This window comes from Mesocricetus auratus, unplaced genomic scaffold (genome assembly GCF_017639785.1).
Source record: "Mesocricetus auratus isolate SY011 unplaced genomic scaffold, BCM_Maur_2.0 Super-Scaffold_100010, whole genome shotgun sequence".
Lineage (NCBI taxonomy): Eukaryota > Metazoa > Chordata > Mammalia > Rodentia > Cricetidae > Mesocricetus > Mesocricetus auratus.
In genome coordinates this window covers 43,028,047-43,051,050 of record NW_024429194.1, presented here as the reverse complement: position 1 = coordinate 43,051,050, position 23,004 = coordinate 43,028,047, and the positions used below count along the sequence as shown (strand labels likewise).

General features: G+C 41.4%; 1 protein-coding gene across 3 annotated transcripts in view; it reads right to left on the bottom strand.

Moving 5' to 3' along the window:
* Plekhm3 (pleckstrin homology domain containing M3) overlaps nt 1–23,004 on the bottom strand; it is a 151,160-nt gene that overhangs the window by 20,363 nt on the left and 107,793 nt on the right. The window contains exon 7 of one of the 3 annotated variants that reach the window (XM_040753447.1): nt 19,040–19,186. The exons of the other annotated variants lie outside the window; for them this stretch is intronic. Within the exon in view, the coding sequence (XP_040609381.1) occupies nt 19,169–19,186 (18 nt within the window). The 3' untranslated portion in view covers nt 19,040–19,168. Of the gene's footprint in view, nt 1–19,039; nt 19,187–23,004 lie in introns of those variants that run through there. 3 annotated transcript variants of the gene reach the window in all.

Below are 23,004 nucleotides of genomic sequence, written 5' to 3'. Positions count from 1 at the left end.
CCTAAGTGTTTTTTTTTTTCCATCTAGAACTCATCAGGACAAGAGTGTGAAGATTCTGAAGGTTCCTGAAATATTTTACCAATTTGATATGGCCATTGATGTATATTCCTACCTGGGGAAGCTAATGGCCTTTTGAAAATTATTTTCTAATATCTAGTCTCCTATCACAGCACCTGATACACAACTCTATTTTATTAATGTTTCACTTATTATTACTACTAATAATCAGCTTATCCTCTGAAAAAGCTACTCCATTTTGCTTTCAGGTATCCAGTGACAAAGAATTGTGGTACTGAATTTTCACTGATGATAATCATATCTATATGATTCTTTGGGGTATTCCGAAAGCACAAATTTCAAGTAGTAATAGTGTTAGTTGCAATTCTTGCTATTTCACTGACAGCCAAGCTGGAAATTCCACAGTTGACAGTGAATGATTCATTTCTATCAAACACAGATACCCTGAGCCGTTCATCATGTTTTATTGATTCCCTATCCGATTTTTATGAAAAAAAAACAAACAAACCAGATTTATTGAAATAAATTCACACACCATGAAATTCAGTTATTTAAATTTAAACCTTGGTTTATTTATCGAGTGGTGCATGTCACTACAACCAACCCTCCCTCCAGCTCCCATATGTAGTAGTTAAGTCTCCACTGTCCTCTTACTCTATTCTCCTAAGTTCTAGGAACCACTAACTTACTTTTTGTCACTATAAAGCTATTTCATTGAAATAGAACCACATACAATGTGTGTGTGTGTGTGTGTTCTCTTACACAGCATAGTGCTTTTGAGGTTCATGCTGAGTCCCTTTAACCTAATTTCACTGGTTCCAGACTTACCACCCTCTCTAGATTAACAGGATAACCTGAGTTTAATCCCAAAGCCAGTCTTCCTTCTTTAATCTGCCAAGAACAGGCACCAGGCAGTTGTCCAAGACACTTCATCACATACCAGCTTTTCTCCCAAGTCTTCAGTGACTTCTCATTTTATCATTAACAGAAGCGCTTCCCTGACTTAATAGAATCTTACTAAATTACTATGTCCCTGATGCTGGATACAAGAGAAGTGTGCAAAACTAGACTTTATGTCTCACTTGCTTTGCAAGGTCTCCAAAACAGGCGCCTGCAGACCAGCCCAGTTCCAGTGCTCAAGCTTGGGCATCTGCAGTTGTGAGCAGTCTTGTCTGTCCTTCAGGTCATTTCCTCTATGAGGGGGCTGCCTCTCTTCTTACCACTCATTCAGATTTCACATAGGCTTTGCGACTCTGATCTGTTCTGACTTGAACCAGCTGGCCTCGAACTCAGAGATCCACCTGTCTCTGCTTCCCAAGTGTTGGGATTAAAGGCGTGCACCACCACCACCTGGTCCCCCAAACCATTTTTAGCTACAACTGTCACAGACCTCTTTACTTTCACACCATGTGATGCAATATGAAACTCAAGGCTGTTTATTCCTTCACTACTGTTTACACAACTGTCTTGCTTCATGTGGGTTGAACATTTATATACTGAACATACAAATGTGACCACTCTCACCTACAACCTGGTACCTCCACTTGGGACTGCTCAGGAGAGCAGACTGCTCCGAAGCAAGAAGTGAGCCCACCCTCATCTGAAATACCCACTCCCTGACTGCGCAAGGGTGCTGCCCTGCCCTTTTCCTTGGGGGGGGGGTTGTCTAGATGCCACAGCATTTTCAGTCGCTGTGCTGTGAGGGTGAAGCAGGCGCACCGAGACAGCATTGGCTAAGGGACAGCTCAGTTACTCAGGAGTCTGTTTTACTGTTTTCTACTCGAGTCATTGTTCTTTTCATTGTCATCTCAGGTTTGTGGCTATGTTCCAAACAGCTGAGGTTGCTTAAAGATTTTTTTCCAGAAGAGTGAGGTAATATTTTCAAGTTAATTTTAGAATTTATAAACATTCCATTAATATTATGGAAAGGGAAAACTCTATATACTTGCACACTTCCAGGAACAAGGACCTATTGTCCTTGAATGCAATGGCAGGGGGAAAGAGGAATGGCTGTTAGGCCTCTGGTCGAGAGGTTGCATCACTGTGAAAAGTGGGCTCCATGTGTGCTATTCTTTAAGGTTCCTTTTAAAATTCATGACATACCTATATGTGGATAACTTCTCAAAAAACACCCAAGTGCCCTGCCTTCCCTCTACCACCTAAGAGCCTTACACCTTTGAATCCTCATCCTAGTCAACTTGGTGTGACTTAAGGTTAAGACCCTATTCCTAAAGCACTAGGAAAATGGTGGCCTTAAATGAGACCAAAGTGTCATCTACTCCTAAAGCTTCCAGCTGGGAATGAAGACCAGAACAAAGCCATGGGGACCCCCACTCCACCTGAGAAAGACAATGGCCAAGGCACAGTTAAATGGGAGAAGGTGCACTGGCCAAAAAGTGAAGCACGAATGTATTGTTTTTGTTGTTGAGATAGGGTCTTCCCTTGTAGACTAGGTTGGTCTCAAACTCATAGTCCTCCCGTCGTGGTCTCTGTAGTACTACAGTTACAGGTGTGAGTTCAAAAGTACATCCTTAATAAAATTGGCCAAAGAGAGTTAAAAACAGAAAACAGATAGCCATGGCACAGGTTTGCTTCCCAACAGCTTAGGTGTATTATTCCAGTGCCAAGTAGTTAGATTCATTAGAGTCTCCAAAGAAGCTCACCAACCGCACTTCTTTGTCTCTGGTTCCGGAAGCAGTGGCATGCTGTGAGGCTGATCTGAGCACAAATGGTAGCAGTCTCCCTTCCAGCTGGGAGACTCTGGCAAGTTCCTAAGCCTCCCTGAGCTCTGGCTTCCTCCACTAGAACCAGCTAGTATTTACATATAGAGTGTTGGAGAAAGGATTGGGTTTAATACTGTGGCAAAATGGGGAACATGTGTCTGATGGCAGTTGGTCAGTAAGTGACAGCCGAGGCTACCTTCTCTTAATCTAAATAAAAATCATCAATAATTCAGACTCATTTTTCTTCCAAATACTTTAGATCTGCAGCAGGGGTAAGAAAGAAAGGCATGATGTTCACATGTCAGTTTTCGAAAGGCACCCGATTGTCCTTCTGTCTGCACATGATCCAGAGGAAGGAAAAGTAGAGCAGACTCAATCAGGGCCTGATACTGCTCAGGTCCACAAGAGAACACAGCTCAAGTGAACATTTTGCTCCAGCCGAGGCAAAAGACTTGGAGAGACAAACTCAATTTAAATCTCCCACTAAAACCACATCTTAGCAACATCTGGGAATCATCTCTTACTCCTTTCAGATTTGCAAACAGGTTAGCCACAGATCAATCTAACTGTATGACAACCTATGAGAAGTCGGAAAGACACTTCATCAGGTGCTGTTGTAAGGGGATGGCCACCAGCTCTGTTAGAAGGAAAGTGGACGTGCAGAACGAGGCTTGGGTACCTTTCCATCTAGTTTCTGCCCCCTGCGTGTCTACGTGAGTAAGAGCATGACAAAGCAATTAGCAGGGAACATGTGTAGCTCTCTCCCGTCTCTTTACCCTCTGTCCTCAACCTCACCACTTTCTCCACATACCCAACTGCTCCTTGAGGAAAGACAGATGCCCACACTGCAGTGAGAGTGCACTTCTGTTTTCCATTGGACTTAATTTCCTGTAGTGACTTATTTACTTGGGGAGTGCACATAGACAACTATTTCAGAGCTGCAGTACTGAGTGGGTGTTCAAACATATAACTCCAGCTGTGATTTAAAATGTTATCATTTTATTCCACTGTTGGGCAGGAACAAAATGTAATATCAAGCTGACAACTAGATTTTCCTTTTAAAAATTCATTTAAATCATTTCAAGTATTCTTGGAACTTGAGACTGTCAAATGTCACTTGACATGGTTCAGTCATCTGAGAAATATACCAAGTATGCTTATTCTCTTGGTGCAAAAACAGCCCATAAAAACTGTCTGGTTGAACTTCCAGCTTGGGGATACACACATTTCCCCTTTTCTATTCTGGTCAAGATGGTCAGCGTTGGAATTTGAGGCCCATGGCTTTCTGCAGACTAAGACAACAGCCTTTATTTGATTTACTTTCTTGCAGACCAATCAAAAATTACAATTAAGTTAAAAAATAACCTAGTGCTGCCTTCTCCAGACCACAGTTTCAGAAACAGCTGCTTATTACTCATGTGTGGCACCAGGAAATTGCAGTGTCATGTTCAAGGTCTGCAGCCAATAGCGACCTGCGGGATTGGGAGAAGGGCATACACCACTCTTTTATGTTGTTTGCCTTCACCTTCGGGCCACCGTCACAGAGGTCATGATCTACAGGGATGGGGGATGGAGCAGAAAAAGAGAATGACAAGAGAATTCACACAGGAAAAAGGCTCTTCCAGATTTACTTTATGCATCCACTAATGCTTTCCCTCTGATTTGTCAAGTTACCTCCATTTCAAAACAAGCTTTCCTTGGTTATTATGCAACATCTAGATTCTGGACACTATGGGGAATTCTGGGATAAAGAGGTCTACTGCCCTTGACAAAAAAGATTTCTGCTCTACAAGCCTAATCGGAAGATCCAATTCATGTTGAACAAAGCCACCAGAAGCAGGAAAGCTCAAAGACATGAAACTCTAAACAGTCATGTACTGTAACACAACTTCCACTATAATTCAATTTGCATTTTCTTGGCTAGATGAGCACAAAAGGTTGTATTTCGTAAATGTGTGCCATTTATCAGCATTCATAGGCAGGCAGAGAGATGCCTAGCGACCCATATCTAAGTTAGTGGAAACATCTATAGTTCCAGCACTGGAGGCTGAGGGAGAGGCTAGAATGCCAGAGGCCAGCCTAAACTACAGAGTGAAACTGTCTCAAAACAAAACAAACACAAAACATCGTGCAGATCCTGCTCAACCTTTGAAAACCCCAACGCACAATGAGAATATTTGTATTCTCATTCTAAATTCTACTCACAAATCCTCAGAGCAGAGAAGCACACCACCAAAAGTGTATAGGGATTCCTATTTCAGGAAGTCGGGCAAAAACCTCAGTTCTTCTACAATCCATCTTTGTGGTTCCCTCCTTTTCTTTAATTACCCCACCCTCAACAGGACTGAGTTTTTGGCTTATCAGTCTTTGTGGTGGGGGGTAATTATGAGATCACCAGAGAGTTCTTAACTGATCCTCTCCTCAGGGTCACAGTTTTTATTAAGACTTTGGAAGCTATGTGGTAATTCAATGTGGGTTAGTGTCATTGGGTAGATTTGTGAGTGTCCATACCCACTCCCTCATGTTATACTTGCTTCCTGCTGGAGTCTTAATAAGAGACAAAGAAAATTTGATTCAATTTCTTTACATTGTTTAGAATGGTCAAGATAAACCCAGAATGAAAATTTATTTTAAAAAAAACACAGTAATAATGGGACAGGGTCTGTTTCATCCAGTTCTCTGCATCATGTCAAGCCACACACCCATGAATGAAGCACTTGCAAAGTAAGGACAACTAACTATGTGGCTTCAATATCTAAGCACCCAGAAGGCTGTGCAATTGCTATATTATATGTAGTGAAATAGTTTAAAATATTTAAAATTGAGACAGTTCTAGAAAATTCTCAAGGATGACCAGTAGAATCTGCTTGCTGTTGAAATACTTATATTCCTGAGATAAATCTAATTTAATCATCTACCATTCATTTTGTCCCAGCATTACTGCCTTATTAAATAGTGAGAAAAGGACCCAATCAATAGTTTAAATTTACCTTTCTTATATAATAGTTGAGAAATTATGACTCAAGGAAGAGAAGCCATCGTCCAGCTGGCTAGTGGCAGTTCTGACTTCCTCTCTTACTTTAAAAATTGTTTATTTTAATTTTATGTGCACTGGTGTTTTGCCTGCATGCATGGCTGTGTGAGGGTGTTAGATCTTGGAGTTACAGACAGTTGTGAGCTGCTATGTGGGTGCTGGGAATTGAGCCAGGATCCTCTGGAAGGGCAGCCAATGCTCTTAACTGCTGGGCCATCTCTCCAGCCCCTGGATTCCTCTCATAAGAACACTTCACAATTAGGAAGGGTCCTTCCTGAAGGTATCTAGGATCAGAGACTAGGCCAGGTTTGGATCAGTCCAGGAGATCTGAGGTCACTGTGTGCCTACTTGCTTCCATGTAAAAGTAGGACATGTAGTCCAGGAGGCCCAGGTTTGTACTCACTTCATATTTATTTATTTATTATTATTATTATTGTCATGATCATCATCATTATTAACTCTAGCCCACTGGTCTGGAACTTACTATATAAACTAGGATGGCCTTGAACTCATGGAAAGCTGCTTGCCTTTGCCGTGATTAAAGGTGTGTGCCACTATGCCTTCTGGGCTGTGCTAATAGGTTTGATCTGTAATAGATTTACTTTTGGCTATGGGAACAATAACACAAAAATTCTTTTCAAGGGTCACATTTTTTTCAATACAGAGATTATTTTATACATTGTAGTCTTATTGGTTGAACTCTTGGGAGAGACAAATACAGCTGAAGGCAAGGCAAAGAAACTCTCTATATGCATGAATATGGGGGAAATTAGAGAAATGAGTTTCCAAAGGGGACTTGAGTAGAGGACAATATGAGACCTTTTAATAGACCCCACTGAAAGGGAGAGAGAAATAGAAGAAAACCAAAAGCAATCTTTTTTTGTTTTTGTTTTTTTGAGACAGGGTTTCTCAGTATTGTTTTGGAGGCTGTCCTGGAACTCGCTTTGTACACCAGGATGGCAGACAGAGAGAGAGAGGGAGAGGGAGGGAGAGAGGGGGGGGGGAGAGAGGGAGGGAGGGAGAGAGCTGATGCTGATTCAAAGTGGAAGTTAACAGTCTTGGCTTTTCTGTTCCCAGGGATGTCCCCAGTAAGCTAAGACTTTCCTAGGTCATGTACTTTTCCATGCCTCAGTTCCCTCATGTACAAACAGAGTGACTGTGCTAAATCATTCAAAACTAAATGATCAACAGGGATCCCCCTAAGTTTGAAGCGTCTATGATTTTGTGATTAACCATGGGGGCAAACATCAAAAGAGGCTTGTTGAATAGCCCCAGGAATGTAGAAAGGGAATATCTGGGGAGACAGATAAAAGGTGGGTTTAACCAGGCTAATTAGAAGATACCCTAGGACGTTTGCAGCAGAAGCGAAATAATGTGAGCAGCTTTTGATTCTCCTGCTTGCTGAGTGCCATTCAGAGGGAGAAAGAAACAGAGCCTTTCAGGAATGGTCCCTCACAGGTGTGCAACTAGATACGGGGCTTTCCTCCGCACAGCCTTTCATCAGTGCATTTAATTAGTCAATGTTTAGATAGCACTTTGGGGATGAAAAGTACAATGTAAGCACTTAACATTATTATTACTCAGCAGCTTTTTATGGAACCAGCAATGCCTGAGATTAAATGAGAAATTAAAGTGAGTTCCTGGCTAGAAGGCTTGATCTAATAAATCTCTAGGTCACTGATGAAGAAAAACAAGCCTGGCACATAAACTGAACTAGTGCTCTTATTGGTGTTCAAGTCATTGTCTGAGGCTGTTGGTAGTTTTTAAGTCCTCGCCTCAAGGTGTCAACAGGCAGTAAACACCAATCACCAAACTGAGGATTCCCACACATCCTGTTTTTCCAGTCCTGTCTGGCTAGCTGATGGTGTCTGTTCCCAAGCCTCTGTAGACCCAGGTAGGGTCCAGATACATGGGGATTCAGTGCATAATGAAGTAGGAACAGGTAAATTAATCAACAAATAATGCTGCAGCAGCAAAAATAAAGCTGAATTACTTAAACTCATAAAAAACGGTAATTCCTGATAAACAGAAGATTTATATATAAAAAGAAAGCCATAAAAGTATTGTAACACTATACAAACGTAGCCTGGTCTACAGAGCAAGTTCCAGGACAACCTCCAAAGCAATACAGAGAAACCCTGTCTCGAAACAAACAAACAAAAAACCAAAATCAAAAAACTATACAAATGTATTCAAGAAACTTTCATGTAGGATAAGTACTTTTTACCTCGAGAAGCTACAAGAGTGATGAATCTGAATACATAAAAAACAATATATAGTATTTATAAAATGAGGAAAACATTTTCTATTTATATGGAAAGAGTGCCAATTTCCACAATATGTAAATTTCTTTTTTAAAATAGAAGGAAAAAGACCAAGGCCAAGTTTAACAGGTAATTTACAAGTTCTATAAGTAACAGTAACAATATAAAAAAGATGCTCCATCTTACAGGGAAATTGTTTTAAAAATTTGAAAAAATTAAGACAACAGCATGAAGTTATCTCAAGTGTTTTAGAAAATGTGGAGTGTTCACACCAGTGAATATTCTTACAACAATGACAACCAATGGGTGCAGGTTAAATTACCTAAGGATCTGAGTCAGCATGCAGTCAGTTAGGAGAATGAGACAAACCTGTATTAGTACTGAATATTTGCCCAAATGTTCACAGACGCTCATGTGCCCGCTGCCTCACCTGTATATGTATATTTGTAATTACTATTCAAATGTAGAAAACTTTCTTCGGTTTTGGCTCTGCCTAGCCTGTGTTTATATTTGCTCCTAATAACAGCTACTTTCACATAATTTCCTATCAGTGAACCTGTCTTGACCACATTGTATCCAAGGAGACCTGGCTGCCTCCTCAGAATGTTCTCTACTTAGGAGTTTTTCAGGTTTGGAAGGTAACACTACCCACTCAATTAGAATGATTTATAAGATAGGCCCAGAGTCAACAGCCATATCTAATGCCAGGTAATTTAAGGTTGGTTTTTGTTTACATAATTATCACTTAATTCTGCACATTTAATCTTATCTCTCTCAATACCAGACTGGGAGTTAGTAAGTAATAAGTTAGGATGCATACTGTGTTCTCTAAGAATCCAATGAACATTTTCTGGTACTCTGCTCTAGCTAGTGGCAGCTGAAGTTGGCTTCCACCCCTGTCAGTGTAACCTCTCTAACTGGCTCTCCCTGGCTTTGTTTTCTGCTTGTACCTTTGTCAGCTTTGATAACATGGTTGGCTAGGAAAACTGTAGTGGTTTTGCATGATGGTTTTATTGGTTTTGTTATTCTTGTTTGTTTGAATAATGAAGAACTTTAAAGGGCAGAGAAACAGGATTGTTAGGAGATTTTAAAATTAATTTCCCATCTATTCCAAGGTCGCAATTTCATACTACTCTGGGGGTTATACAGAGGAAGTATTTTTCCAACTCAACTATTTTACCCTTAGTTCAATGTCAATCCAAGAAAAATTGTATCAAGTGACCCACCCTAGCCTTGGCCTCAAGAAAGAAATGGAAACTATGATTTTACAACAGGAGGGCAAAGATAAGATTAGGTTCAAAGAGAAAGGCATATTGAATATCATGCCCACGTGAGACATGTTCAGAGGTTCAGTGAAATCTAAAAGGAAAGAGTCCTAGAAAAGGAAGTCAGGACTCAGGCTATTTCCTAGCAGGTTGAAGGTAGATGTCTATCTGGTCTAATCCCTCATGTGCTCTAAATCATTCCAAGTATCTACCTTAAGCACCCTTAAGCACTAAACCAAAAGTGAGTGATGATGCTCATTTAGGTTGTTAGCTACTTCTCACAGTACTGACAAAGGGGAAATGCACCAGGAGAGATTTCGGGATGAATGTCTGTGGAGATTTCAGCTCCTGGCCCTGCCTCCATCAGTGGGTAAGCAAAAAAAAAAAAAAAAAAAAAAGGATGCCACTTAGTTTTCCAGTCCATTTTCTGTAGCAATGAGAGCTTAAGTGAAATTTCAAGCAATTGTACACCAGTTAGGGTAAAGTAGGGGAAGAGTTCTCTCTTTCTAAAACCATAGAGTACACAAATAGATATATTACAGTACTGGGGACTGATCCTGGGGCTCATGAACACTAGACAAGTTACTCCCTCACCTGGATGTACAAATCTTAAGTGAATTTTAAAACATGCAGGTTAAACGTTACTACTTGCTTTCTTGATTTTCATCCGAATCACCCTAACTTCTATGCTTATCACCAGAAGGATCTAATAAAATGCTGACTCAACCAGATAACACAAATAATGATGGAATTTGTGACAGTCACTACCTCAGAGCAAGCAACTCTTTAACATCTACTAGTCACTGCCTGAAGCTTTTAACTCATTTCCCCCTTAAGATAACACACGTGAAACACCTAGAACATTGGCAGGCCAATGGTGAGCAGTAAATGAATAATTACAGCTATTTACAAACATCTCCAAAGGTCAGTGTTTCAGTCATCAATTTGAAGGAGATAAAACTGTGGAGTTGCATCTTATATCCAAGGTCACCAATCCTGGAGGTGGAGGAGGCTCTACTCCGAAGTGCAAGCCCTGACCACTATGTCTTTCTGGAGCTGGTATGTGTTTATAGAAAACTCCCAGAAGTCTCCAGCCCCATCAGACTGAGGTCTAACCTCTTTAGCATGGCTCTTCATGCTAAGTCCAGCCATTTCTCCATACTTCTTACACTTGTTAGCTCACACATGCCCATCTTCCCTTCTTCCCCAGCCTGCTTTGTATCCCTGAAGAAGCTCTGACCATTGTAACTACCATGCATTGCTATTATCACATGTAAATTCCAGATGCTTTCATATATTTATTTCCGTTTTTACTGCAGCTTTCTAACATCAGTGTTAGTTTTAAAGACAAGTGAACTAAGACTGGAGAGATTATGGACCTTTAGTGTGACTCATGCTGGTCTTAATGTTTGGTTGTTTCCTTTCTTACCACCACTCCCTTAGGACACAGCCCCTCATATCTGGCTCAAGTGCCATCAATACAGCATGCTTGACTTTGGTCCCTAGTCTGTCTCCTTTTGCTCGGGTGCTACCCACAGTTCTAAAACAGATGGCCTGGAGTAGAGGAGGAATGAATGGCTTCTGCCTCATTTCCATTTTAGGCCTTTCCAAGCACACCAACCTTTGCATTAAAAAGGCTAAAACTAAATGTTTCTGAAACATTCCGAGGGCAGGCCTCAGATCCAATCATTTAAATTACAACCCTGTCCAAACAGATTGCAAGTCTCTGACCAGAGGGGGTTCTGGTTTAAGGGCATGACTGTGGAGGGCAGACGGAGGAGCTGCTGCCAGTGAAGCAGCATAAGCAGCTGAGGCGGACTTCCAGGGGAGTGTGATTCACCATTCCTGGGAGATGTGCTAGGTAGCTCTCGGTTCAGCAGGACAGCGGTACATTTTGTGGGTAGCCAGAAAGGCCAACATGTGCAACTCTTGAATTGATCTGGAAAAACATTTTAACACTGGAATAGTTGGCATTCTTGTTGACGATGCAGTGTTAAAAACCAAACATTTTAACACATGGAACCCGTTCAGCTCCTTCTGGACAAAGTTGAATCTACTCATGAGCAGCCTCCAGGTTTCTCAATTCCACAGCGAGCCTGACTCTACAGGCGCCTCCTCAGATAACTTTGGTAGGATTTGGTTGTTATCATTCAATCTTACTGAAGATAATAAAGTAAGTTAATTATTTAAGTTAAGAGTCATATAAAATTTAAACTATATACATACTTTCTCAAGTCCCACATAAAGACTTTAACTGCTTAAGTTAAAAAATTCAACCTAAAAAAGTGCAATCATTAAAAATAATTTAAAGAGCAAATAGCATTGATGCAATGATCTCCAAAGTTATCTCAAAGAGGGAAAGGTCAGTCGGGTGGCAGTGGTGCATGCCTTTCTTTAGTTGTGGCACTCGGGAGGCAGAGGCAGACGGATCTCAGTGAGTTCGAGGCCAGCCTAGAGCAAGTTCCAGGGCAGGCTCCAAAGCTACACAGAGAAACCCTGTCTCCAAAAATGATGGGGATGTCCTTCTGTATGCTGTGAATATATGTTTCTGTTATTGGTTGATGAATAAACGCTGATTGATTGCCGGCTCAAGCTTGAAGTATAGGCGGAGCTACCAGACCAGGAATGCTGGGATTAAAGGTGTGTGCATGACATTTGTAGCTTGTAGTTGACTTTGTTTTCTGAATCCTCAGGCAGGCTTTAATAAATCAAAAATAACATACCACTACAGAAAAACAAAAACAAACACTAAAATGAAAACTTAAAAAGTGAATGGTCAGGCATAAGTGGAATCATTTTGAAGACAGGAATATGAGGATATATATGTGCTGCAGGAATGCAAAATATAAATGAGTGATGCTGGCATTTGAAATTGTTATTAAGGAACACAAGTGATTGCTCAAATACTCACAAGAGATTCTGAGGAACATGGTACAATCACCAAGAGTCAACACAGGAAAGATGGTTATCCATTTGTGGGGAAAAAGAAAGATGTAAATGATTTCCAAATATGTACTAACTACTAATTGTACTGAACAAATGTTTTAAATGTTTGTGGTGTTGGAGATGGAGCAGAGTCCTGCACATGCCAGACAAGTACTCCAGCCCTGAGCTACAGGCCTAGCTCCCCATTAACTGCCTATCAGACAAACAAGGACACAGAGACGATACTTCTCTGAGAAAGGGAAAGGACTCTATAGGTTTTAAAGCCACAGAGGGAATTATACAAGGAGAAAAATGGATAGATCTGAACATGTAAATGATAAAGTGCTTGTTTATCTAAAAATACTACATTTTTAAAAAAATCTAAGGTCAAACAACAAAAACAGAGAAAATATCATATATGTGATCACATTCATCTGTAATCTAATTGAAAATATACAGCCTGCCCCCAAATAGGAACAAGCTATCATTTAAAAAATATATTAAAAATAGGCATTTTAAGCCAGGCATTGATGGCTCACGCCTTTAATCCCAGCACTTGGGAGGCAGAGGCAGAGGCAGGCGGATCTCGAGGCCAGCCTGGTCTACAGAGCGAGTTCCAGAACAACCTCCAAAACAATACAGAGAAACCCTGTCTCGAAAAACAAAAACAAAACAAACAAAACAAAACAAAAATAGGAATTTTAGTCTTATATGTGACAGAAAATCGGCAAAATCAAACAAGAGAGCCGTTCTCCCCATGAAATGCCCAGATTTATGTTTTTTTAATTGAGCTATACATTTTCTCCATTCTCTTTATGTTTTTAAAAATGACAAAAGTTAATGCTCTAGTGATATGAAGGGTTTATATATTATATGTCAGTTTTTTTGAAACTTCATGTCTCTACAGTAGTTAATTTATTATTATTAGAAAATAAATGTTCTTGCGCAGGGATGTATATCATAGTATATGCTTCATAATAAGAAAGAACTGGAAATCTTTAATAGCAGAGAAAGAGAGAGAGAGAGAGAGAGAGAGAGAGAGAGAGAGAGAGAGAGAGAGAGAGAGAGAGAAAATTAAGCCAGCAGCAACAGAATCTTACACAAGCATTCCAAATCAGTGTTTCTGAAGATAATTTAATTAAATTTAAAAATCAGGGTAAAAACTGACATACTTTCAGGAATGCACCACGCTCTATACACACTCAGAAGAGAAGCAGCTGGTATGCGTGTGCTTGCTGACTGTGGTGTTGAGCCACTAAAACTGAAAGGAGTAGAGGGGCAGTTGACCCTGCCAGGCAGATGATCCCGTGTCCCCACAACATCATTATCACATCAGCATTCCATCTTATAGATGAGAACTCAGGTATGGAAATGGTTGGGTTGTGAGCCTCCCTGCTCTGCTGCCTAAAGATTCCTTTCTCTTTAGCAAATGATCACAATTCCGAATTCCCTGCCATTGTATACCTTTCCTGTCAGGTAAAATCACAACTTTTCATTAAGTGAACCAGGACTAAGGAGGCCCTGGGGAGCTGTTCTGTGACGCTACAGTGTGGGTGACAGTACCGCCACCAAGGAGTCTTCTCTTGGTCCCCTTCACTGACTCTCCCTTTCCTTTCTCCTCTTCTCTCCCGGTGTAAACCCTGGGGCTGGTTTGCCTCCCAATGGAAAGAGAGCTTTTGTGTGGCACTAGCATCCCAGCCGAACCCCTGTCCCCACTCCCTGCTTCGTTCTTACTTGCTAGTATGCCCTGGGATTAAGGCTGATTCCATGCTCTGATTTAACAAAACAGCCCAGAGCATCCTGGGGTTAACTCTGGCTTAGCCTTTCACAGTTCTATGATTAAATTGCATTTTTCAGTGGTTGTGCCTTTAAACTCAAACCCCTTTAAAAAGAAACTTAAGGAGAGCAAAACATAGGAAACAGCCAAATGCCAATACCATATTTTAGTCATTGGGGGAATGGACAACCTTAGAAACCACAAATTCCCACTTATGCAAGGCTACTTGAGCTTCCTCTTTATTACTTAGTGACAGAACCCTGGCTCTCCCACATGGTCAGAAACGCACTCTTGTTTTCTTTCTTTTTTTATTCTCTGAAACATTAAAGAAGGCCTGGACTCTCACATTGGGAACTGGCTAGTCATGCGGCTTTAATCAATTCACAAAAATTACTTTTCACTGTTAGATTTTTAGCCTAAAAGGCAGATCCAAGTCCACATCTTGCTACCTGTTACACCAGCTTGGCACACCTAGTGATAATGATGCATGCACTCTAAACTCAAGAATGTCAACATCTGGGACTTTACCATCACAGGCTTCGGTATCCAGCTTGTGCCAGGCAGAAGGTGATGTCTTCTTTTTCCTTAGGAAAGTGATTGAGAGGTGAATGTGGAGTCCAAGTCTTGTTTTATAACTATGCTTTCCAAAGCCATGGCTGGCACAAGTCAAAATGGAAAGAACACTGGAGAGCTTTGCCTGTGACCTTGTATCTATTCTGACTATGGAAGACTGATTATCACAACATCAGAGGCTAGTAGTGGTATTGTGTGTGTGTGTGTGTGTGTGTGTGTGTGTGTGTGTGTGTGTGTGTGTGTGTGTGTGTGTGTGTTTTTTTCCCCCATCTCAGGATCCAACCATAAGAGCTGGATTGGAGGGTGGTCCACACATGAACTGGAAAACTAATTTATCACCAAAGAATCTGGAGCTAAGAAGTCAGCAAGTGCAGGCTCCCACAGCCATCCTAGTTTAGGGGTGGATGAGAACCAATTCTGTTTGAGAATAAGTAGGTTAGTAACAGTACCATAGTAAAAGTTTCCAGACATCTCTTTATATAGTAAGTACTGAGAGTTTTGGTGGTAGGCATGTGAAGTGTATGTGCTGAACAAAACATCAGTCAAGGAAACAGCCTGAGAATGAGGCAGCTGACACAGTGGCTGTCAATCATCCATAGACACTGAGGGACATGATAGCTATTTTTGATAGCAAAACTATAAATGTCAGCAACAGACAGGAAAGAGTGTCACAAGCAGGGGCTCTTTACTAAATTCCCTGAAGAAAGTGCTCGAATGCACTTTAGGAGGAAGGTTTGGCATGAATCCCTATCACCCTTCCTGAAACAACTGGGAAGGGGGACACTGGGAACACAGAGAGACAGGAGACACCCTCACGCTTTGTGTTCGTGTTCTCCAGACCTTCTCCCTTAAAAACTGATTTCCAAGTTTTTATTTTGCCACATAAAAGATACTAAAAACAAGACAAAACAAAAATCTATCATTCACTAACACTGCCACTTTACAAAAGCAGACTTTTAAAACCGAAAAAAAAAAAGTAGGAATGAAATAATTTCAGAGGGAAAAAAGTACTTTAAATGCATCTCTTTATGGGCCCGATGTTACTAAGACCTGGTGACAACACCACGCTTTCGGAGGGGCACTGAGAGTCTCTGTGTAAGCATGTATGTATGCAGATGCACGTGTGCAGGTATGAATAAATGTGTTTGCACTTCTGTGTGATCTTGGCTATCACTTTTCAGGAGCCACAAACTGCTTTTTTTTTTTTTGACAAGATCTCCAGGCTTCCTGATTCAGTTAAACTGGTTGGCCATGACACCCCCAAAATCCTGCTTCTCCTCCCTGGCACTGGAATTAAAAATGTCTGCAATCATGCCTGAATTTTTTTTTTAACATGGGTTTGAGATCGAACCCAAGCTCTCATGTTTGCAACACAAGCATTTTATCAACTGAGCTATCTCTCCAGCCTGGGGGAAAGTCTTTGATAGAAGCACATGGGGATTCCAACAAGGAGAAGGAAAGAAAATAACTTACAGGTTAAGCCATTGGAAGTCAGAACCATTACATTAGGGTGAGTTTCAAAGTCGGATAATGACTGTGTTTCTCAAACTTCAGTCATATGAAAACAGTCACAATGTCACAGCCACATTCCATACATGTTATTTATTCAACGCCCTGCTGATGCCAACTCTGCTGAAAAGCAGACCAGCAAATATCAAAGGTTCAAATCCTAGCAGCACCAGATGAAACTTTGATTTAGCCTGAAGAATGGAGAGAAATGAAAGGAACACCTTTCTTCCCATAAAATATTTTAAGCTGCACCTGAAATCGTTATAACCACTCACATTATCTTGGTCAACAGTCCATGAAGCTTGAACATCCTTACTTAGTAACTAAGGGTGCTGTTGAAAACAGCCTCCCTGAACCTAGCTAGATTCTGAACTTTCATTACTAACTGGTGATCTAGAACAACCCTCCCTGCTGGGGTTTTCATCTGTGGAACAAGAATAACATCAAGAATAACTTCACAGGTGGTTGTGAGGATCCCGTGAGGACCCAGTGGATGTCTGAAAAGCTTTTACAATAGTCGCTGGCACAAATTAAGGTCTAAAAAATGCCAGCTATTATGCTTATTATCTCACATTTTGGAAACACCATGTCAAGGTTTGATGTAGGCCTATGTTAGCCTCCTTCAGGCAAACAGTTGTAGAGAACATTTCTAGAAAGAGCATATAGCTCTAGGACAGTAATCACCATTTTGCTCAAATCAAAATGAGCAACACATTACACACACATTTAAAGCAACTTACTGTCCCTTTTGCTTTTAAGTTTTAACTTACTACGTGGGTAAACAAGGCTGTTCAAGTATATTAACTTTTTAATTATGCAATCAATATCTTGTCTATTTAGACTAAACAAGAGAATTAACATAGGATTTAATCCTCAGAGTGGCTACACGTGCTAAGTTTGAATTCATATTATGAAATACAGTAAGGGGGTTAGCCATCAATAAATCATTGAATAAAATGCCAACATCAAAAAGCACTAGTTCTAGGGGGCTCCTAAGATGGATTAGTTGGTCCTGAACAAGAAAGACATATATTAACATATCCTAAGCTGTTGCCTTTCATGTATCTCATCCCCTTTGTCCCTGGAACTATTTTTAGTACAGCGAGAACAAAAGAGTTGCCAAGGCAGGCCAGTAGAAAAAGAGGGTATTAATTCAGTAGGACTTGGTCAAGGTTAGGGCAGGAGACAGCAGGCAAATACATATTTGGCTCATTAAACTTCAAGACAAGGTTATAGTGGGACTTTATAGTTCTTTCTAGAGCATTTTTGGGGCTACATTGATGGCAGTCTCATTCAGAAGGTCCTGGATTATAACACTGTCTTCCTTACCAGTCTCTCCATCTCTCCACATGCTTCTTGGAAGCACCCCTCCCTCCTATGCTCACCCTTGGCCATCTTTTTGTCCAGTGTCTCCACTTACATGGGCCATCTCAGCTCTTCCTTCATGACCCACTATTGTGGAGTCGCTTCTGTGGGTCCATGCTGGGCTTCTGGGCGGAGGTGACATGACTGTTCTTGCTTGCTCTTCTTCAAGCCCCTCTCATTCTTACTGAACTGTACACCCAACATTAACTCTTCTTCCTTAAAGGTTGCCTGGCAGATCCTGCTTTTCTTCTTCCTTGTATCTTGTCACAGATACTTTTAGAAATAATCCCCCCACTCTAATCCCAGTATGCCTGTGAACAACAAAATGTTCAAGAACTTGAAGTAAAATTATATTCTGCTCTCTGGTATAGGCCACATTTTTTTTTTCATCTCCTTTGTGCTTTTCGCTGAGGACCTATTTCTTTAAGAGGCTTCTCCTAAATGAACACTTTAAGATTCCAAAAGGGAAGAGTAAGTTCCATCATAAAGGAGTTCACTCTTTTCCCTCGACCTGTCACTGTGTTGCACCTAGACTGGATACCTAAGCCAAAGGAAGCAGTTCTCTATGCCTAGCCATCAGCAGTGTGGCTTTGAGAATAAGGAATACCTCTACAGGCTTAAGCACTGGAACATTTGTTCTCTGGGTGAAGATACCGTTCAGAACCTTAAGGAGACGGAGCCTTGCTGAAGGAAGTATGTTACTGGGGGAGGGCTGAGAGTTTATGGCTTCATTTCTAGTTCAATCTCTCTGCTTCCTCGGTGTGGATAAAGATGTGATCTCTCAGTTCCCTGTGCCTACTTGCCCTGCCTCACCATTACAGACTGTCTAGGGAACTGTAAGCCAAAAAACCAACTCCTCTTTTCTATAAGTCACTTTTGGACAACAAAAAAGTAACTACTACATAGTGGCTCTAGCTTTTAATAAGTTGTATAACTACTTAGAAATGGTTTCTATATTCTGGGGTTAATTAATTCTTCAGATTTGTCTGATCATTTTATAGTGATCTGAGTTGGTTATTTATGAAAGTGAAATGTATTTCAGAAATGTCAAATGACAAATTAGCACATACATACACTCAAAAAGAGGCTTCAATATAGTGTGCCATTTTTGTATCTGGAGTTGGGATGAGAGTAGAGTGGAATTCTAGCTTCCTATTTATTGCAGTCGACATAAGTCAAGTTCAAATCATCCTGTTGAGAAGGGAAGGCCCAATGCATTGGTGCACAGGCTCTCATGGTAACAAGACCGATCCAGTTTTGAATTGGGATACACATTTAAGAGTGGACAGTGGGAGGCTTCTCAAACACACATGCACACATGAACCCAACCCAAAAGATAATGGGAATCATCTGTTCTGCTCTCATGTACAAACCTATAATTTATGGAAAGATGGGGGGGGGAAGTCCCTTAGGAAGCAAAGCCAAGTTCTGTGGTGAAAATTCAACTGTACTCAAAGCACAGGCTGGAAGAGGTGGGGGTGGAAGCCACAGGAAAAATAACACGTCTGGGGCAGTCAGTTCTCCCTTCGCTAAGGCTCCAAAGCCATCTGGGGCCAAGTTGCCCTCTCGTCTTCCCCCGCCACCCCCACCCTTGCCCATTCCTAGGCCGTTACTTTTTCTTCTTTACAGGACAACTCACAGCAGTGAGTTAGACAGCAGCTTTGTCTCAAACAAGAACTGCAGGTTGGCGTAGTGTTCACAAATCTCAATGTGTTTCAGAACAATAGAGCAGCCTAGAAAATAAGTAGATACAATCAAGTGAGAATGCATCTGAAGTAAGTAAAATGAGTTATCAAGAATTTCCAAAGTTTGGAAAGGAGATTATTTATTTATACTTGATAATGCAAACTATACATTTGCATATGTGTACTTGTGTACACTAACATATAGAGTAACTGTCTACTAAGAAACACACTGACTTCTGAGAACAGAAAAAACCCTCATTTAAGGGCACAATGCTGTTAGCAATGCCATCACTGACCATCTACTTTCTTTTTCTGGCGCTAGGGGTCAAACCCGGAATTAAGCACACTACGAAAGTATCGACAGGCACTTGACCAAGGTAAGGTCTTGATTTTTAATTCAAGCTGCTCTAGAATTTTTGTCTCCCAAGCTATCTCCAAACACTTGATTTTGCCTTAGCTCCCTGAGAACTGAGATTACAAGAGTGTGCTATCATGTCCAGCTCATACTGTCGGGTCTTTAGTTCTGTTTCATCTCCTTGCTTTTTTCTGTTGGGCCATCTCCACTCTGCTTCATATCAGTGCTTCTAAAGGGTCACTGTACCACAGACAACAACTGCTGCTTCACTAAATTTCCCTAATGTCAGTCTCAGTCCTTTCTGTTAGATCACCGGAAAAACATTTCTATGACATTAATTATTTACTAACATGCATCAATAAAAATTCAATACTTATCCTATTGGGTTCCTTATCAGTCATGTGGAGTAAATTATTATCCATGTCAGAGATGTGGATGGGTATAACCTAGAAAAGACTGGAGTCACGCTAGAAAAGGGATATAGAGTAAATATAAAACCATGCACCTAGAAATCTTCAGTGTAATGTTTCAGGCAGTTCCTAGTGTCTGTTCCTATATTCTTATTGTATACAAATACTTAACTGGTAGTCAAAACAAGAGACGTAAACAAAAGAAGTGGTGGTCAGATGGCCATGATAAAGGCTCATCACAGTGCTACTGGCTAAGTGACCTGTTTCCACCTCTCAGCTAACAGCACTAGGAACATTCTCTGTATGGCTAAACATTTCACTCATACCACATACGTGTGTACCTCACTTAACCTCACAACATGGTGAGGTAGGACTTTAGGCATGAGAACTGAGCTGTGACAAGTTTAAGTAACTTGCTAAGGCTTACAGGGTAGCTGAGGAGCAAAGGTGACATTCAGCTTAGACTGCCTGGCTTCAGACGCTATGGCCTCAGCAACCTTGCTAAAGTGCCTCTCAGAGGTGGTGCTGGAGCAAACACACACACATACCAGGGTTATCTGAAGGTTTGCCTGAAAGCCAACTATTTATTTGAACTCAGGACCAAGTGGTACTAACAAGAAAACAGACAGATGCTAGCATTCCACTCACAAACTCTCAATAGCATGGCGGGAAGGAACAGAAGGCCCCTTCGGAGTTCATTCCTATCTCTGCCTTCTTCCTTAAGGTGACTCATTCTACTCTATTTCTTGGGCATTTCCTCTTGCCCAGGCACTATTCACAGAAGCAGAACCAGGATTGGCAACACAAAGGCTTGCACTCTAGGTTGACCTTTCATGCAGAGATCGTTTTAAAGAACTGGATAACTAAGGTGACATTTCCTTATGGAAAAACCTAACAGAGCTTTCGCAAGAGCCAAGTTAAGGCTGGGAGTGGTAGCGCATGTCTTTAGCCTCAGCACCAATAAGGCAGAGGCAGGTGGATCTCTGTGAGTTCCAGGTCAACCTGGTCTACATAGTAAGTTCCAGGATAGCAAAAGTTATACAGTGAGACCATGCCTCCACCCCCACACACAAAAAGAACCACCAATTTGTATCCCTCTATGTTCCCGACCCGTGAAGCACAGACCCTGCTGTGTGTGAGGGGCTGGTGTGCCTTCCTACACCTAGGCATCTTTTCTCAAAACTCGGTGGACTTGTCTAGTACTTGCTTGCCTAGAACGTGTGTCTTGTTTGACACATAATTTGAAGTCACCACATCATAGTAAGAAGCACTTAATAAATACTCAAGGTTTTAAAATAGAGTCCATAGTCAAGGAGTCCTGGATGCTCACATTACTTTTTTTTAAAGGAAGGCTTTTTTTTTCCTTACTGAATGGTAATATATATAACACAAAATGTACAATTTTAACTATTTTACACGCCCTAATTACTTTTGGTTGGTTGTTCTGCCCTGATTCCCTTCTATACAGCTAGCACCATTCCCTAGTGATAAAAGCAGGTTTTCCCAGCTAACACTGCTTGGTGACTTCAGCTTCTCTCCTAGACTGAGATGACTTCACCCCCGTGGTCCCCATCCCTCCCCACCCTTGATGGACTGAGAAGCTAGCTCTGAGGTCTGAAATCTCTTTGCCTCCCTCATCCTAGGAAGCTGAATCAACTTCTCTGTCCACCCTTTCATTATCCCATTCCATCCACCCCAGTGCCATCAACGGGGTGGAGACTCATTGCTTAAAGTGTGCTGGGGGGAAAAGCCAGAAGCAAGAAACTAGAATAACTTGCTTCTACTAACAAAACAAACCAGAAAACACGGTGGGGGCCAAGACCTCACATTCACTGAGTTCCAAATCCTTCCTTATCCCAAGGAGACAGACTGCCTGCCTCTCCAGGCTAAGCTCAGGCAGTGTGGCTTAAGCAAACTCACAGAAGGAATTCAAACCTCAAGATCCATTTTCAGCTCTCCCAGCTACCCCTATGTCTTTTTATCCTTATTCCATCTTGCCCAGGCAGATGTGAAAGCCTTTGTAAAGACCACTGTGTGTCTTACTTTGAAAGAACATGAACTAACTTCTGGCTGTATCTCTCATCTCAGGGAGACAGAGAAAGCAACAGCCAGTTTGGATTTAAAAAAAAAAAAGAGTTGTTATCTCTATGTTAAATTAAACTCAGATTTACTTAATATGCTAGCCAACTTATGCCACAACTATTTTGGCTCTTTTTGCCATTCCAAAGCCTTTTGTGGCCAAATGTACCATTGTGCTGCTGTTTGACTCTGTGTGCCAGCAGGCCTCTGGGCCAATGCCAAGTAACACCCTTCCCTCTTCATATTTTGGGGATAGCAGGGGAGGGCTGTTAATTCCTCGTGACCACCAACTCAGAGCCAAGTGGCCAACAATTTGGTAAATTACATACACACCTAAAATGTCAACTGCATCAGAGATTCTGCTTCCCGTCCTTCCAGCAGGGAACTTGTAGGGTGATGGCAATTCTAGAAGAACTGGGTTTTCTAACCACATTCTGGGGGGGGGGGCACTAGCAGAACCCCAGACATATGCCAATGACTCCCACCAATTGAAGGGAAAGGAACTAAAGAGAAGTCACAGTTATAAATGTACATATAGGGGGTAGGGGTGAGGAACCCTGACACAAGGTGTAAATACTGAATGTGCCAACCCCGAACTTTTGAAAGATAAAAACTTGAAGCTGCTTTCCTTGTAAAGCATAGCATATTCTGTAGGTGATTCCTGTGCTTTCTTCTGGAACCTTGCTGTTTTTGATGGCTACAGGCTGCTGGCACAGACAGAATGAAGATGTCTAACTACAACAGTACCATTTACAACTGACCTGTTTTCATATTGGTGGAGCAGGAAAGTGATCCTGATCAATAAGATCACAATGTCTCCCAGAACACAGGGCAGGGGTTGGCACTCTGTGGCCCGCACAGGTGTGTGAGCCTAGTTCTGTCTCCCGTGGACCTGTTGTTCCCATCCCCATCCTGGGAAAGGCTTAGGGAGGTCCAGCCTAGTGGAGGCCTTTGCTTCACTGGCAAGAGGATCTTGGTAGCAGTTTGCTCTGACAGAGAGAAAGGTTTGGTGCTAGAAGTAA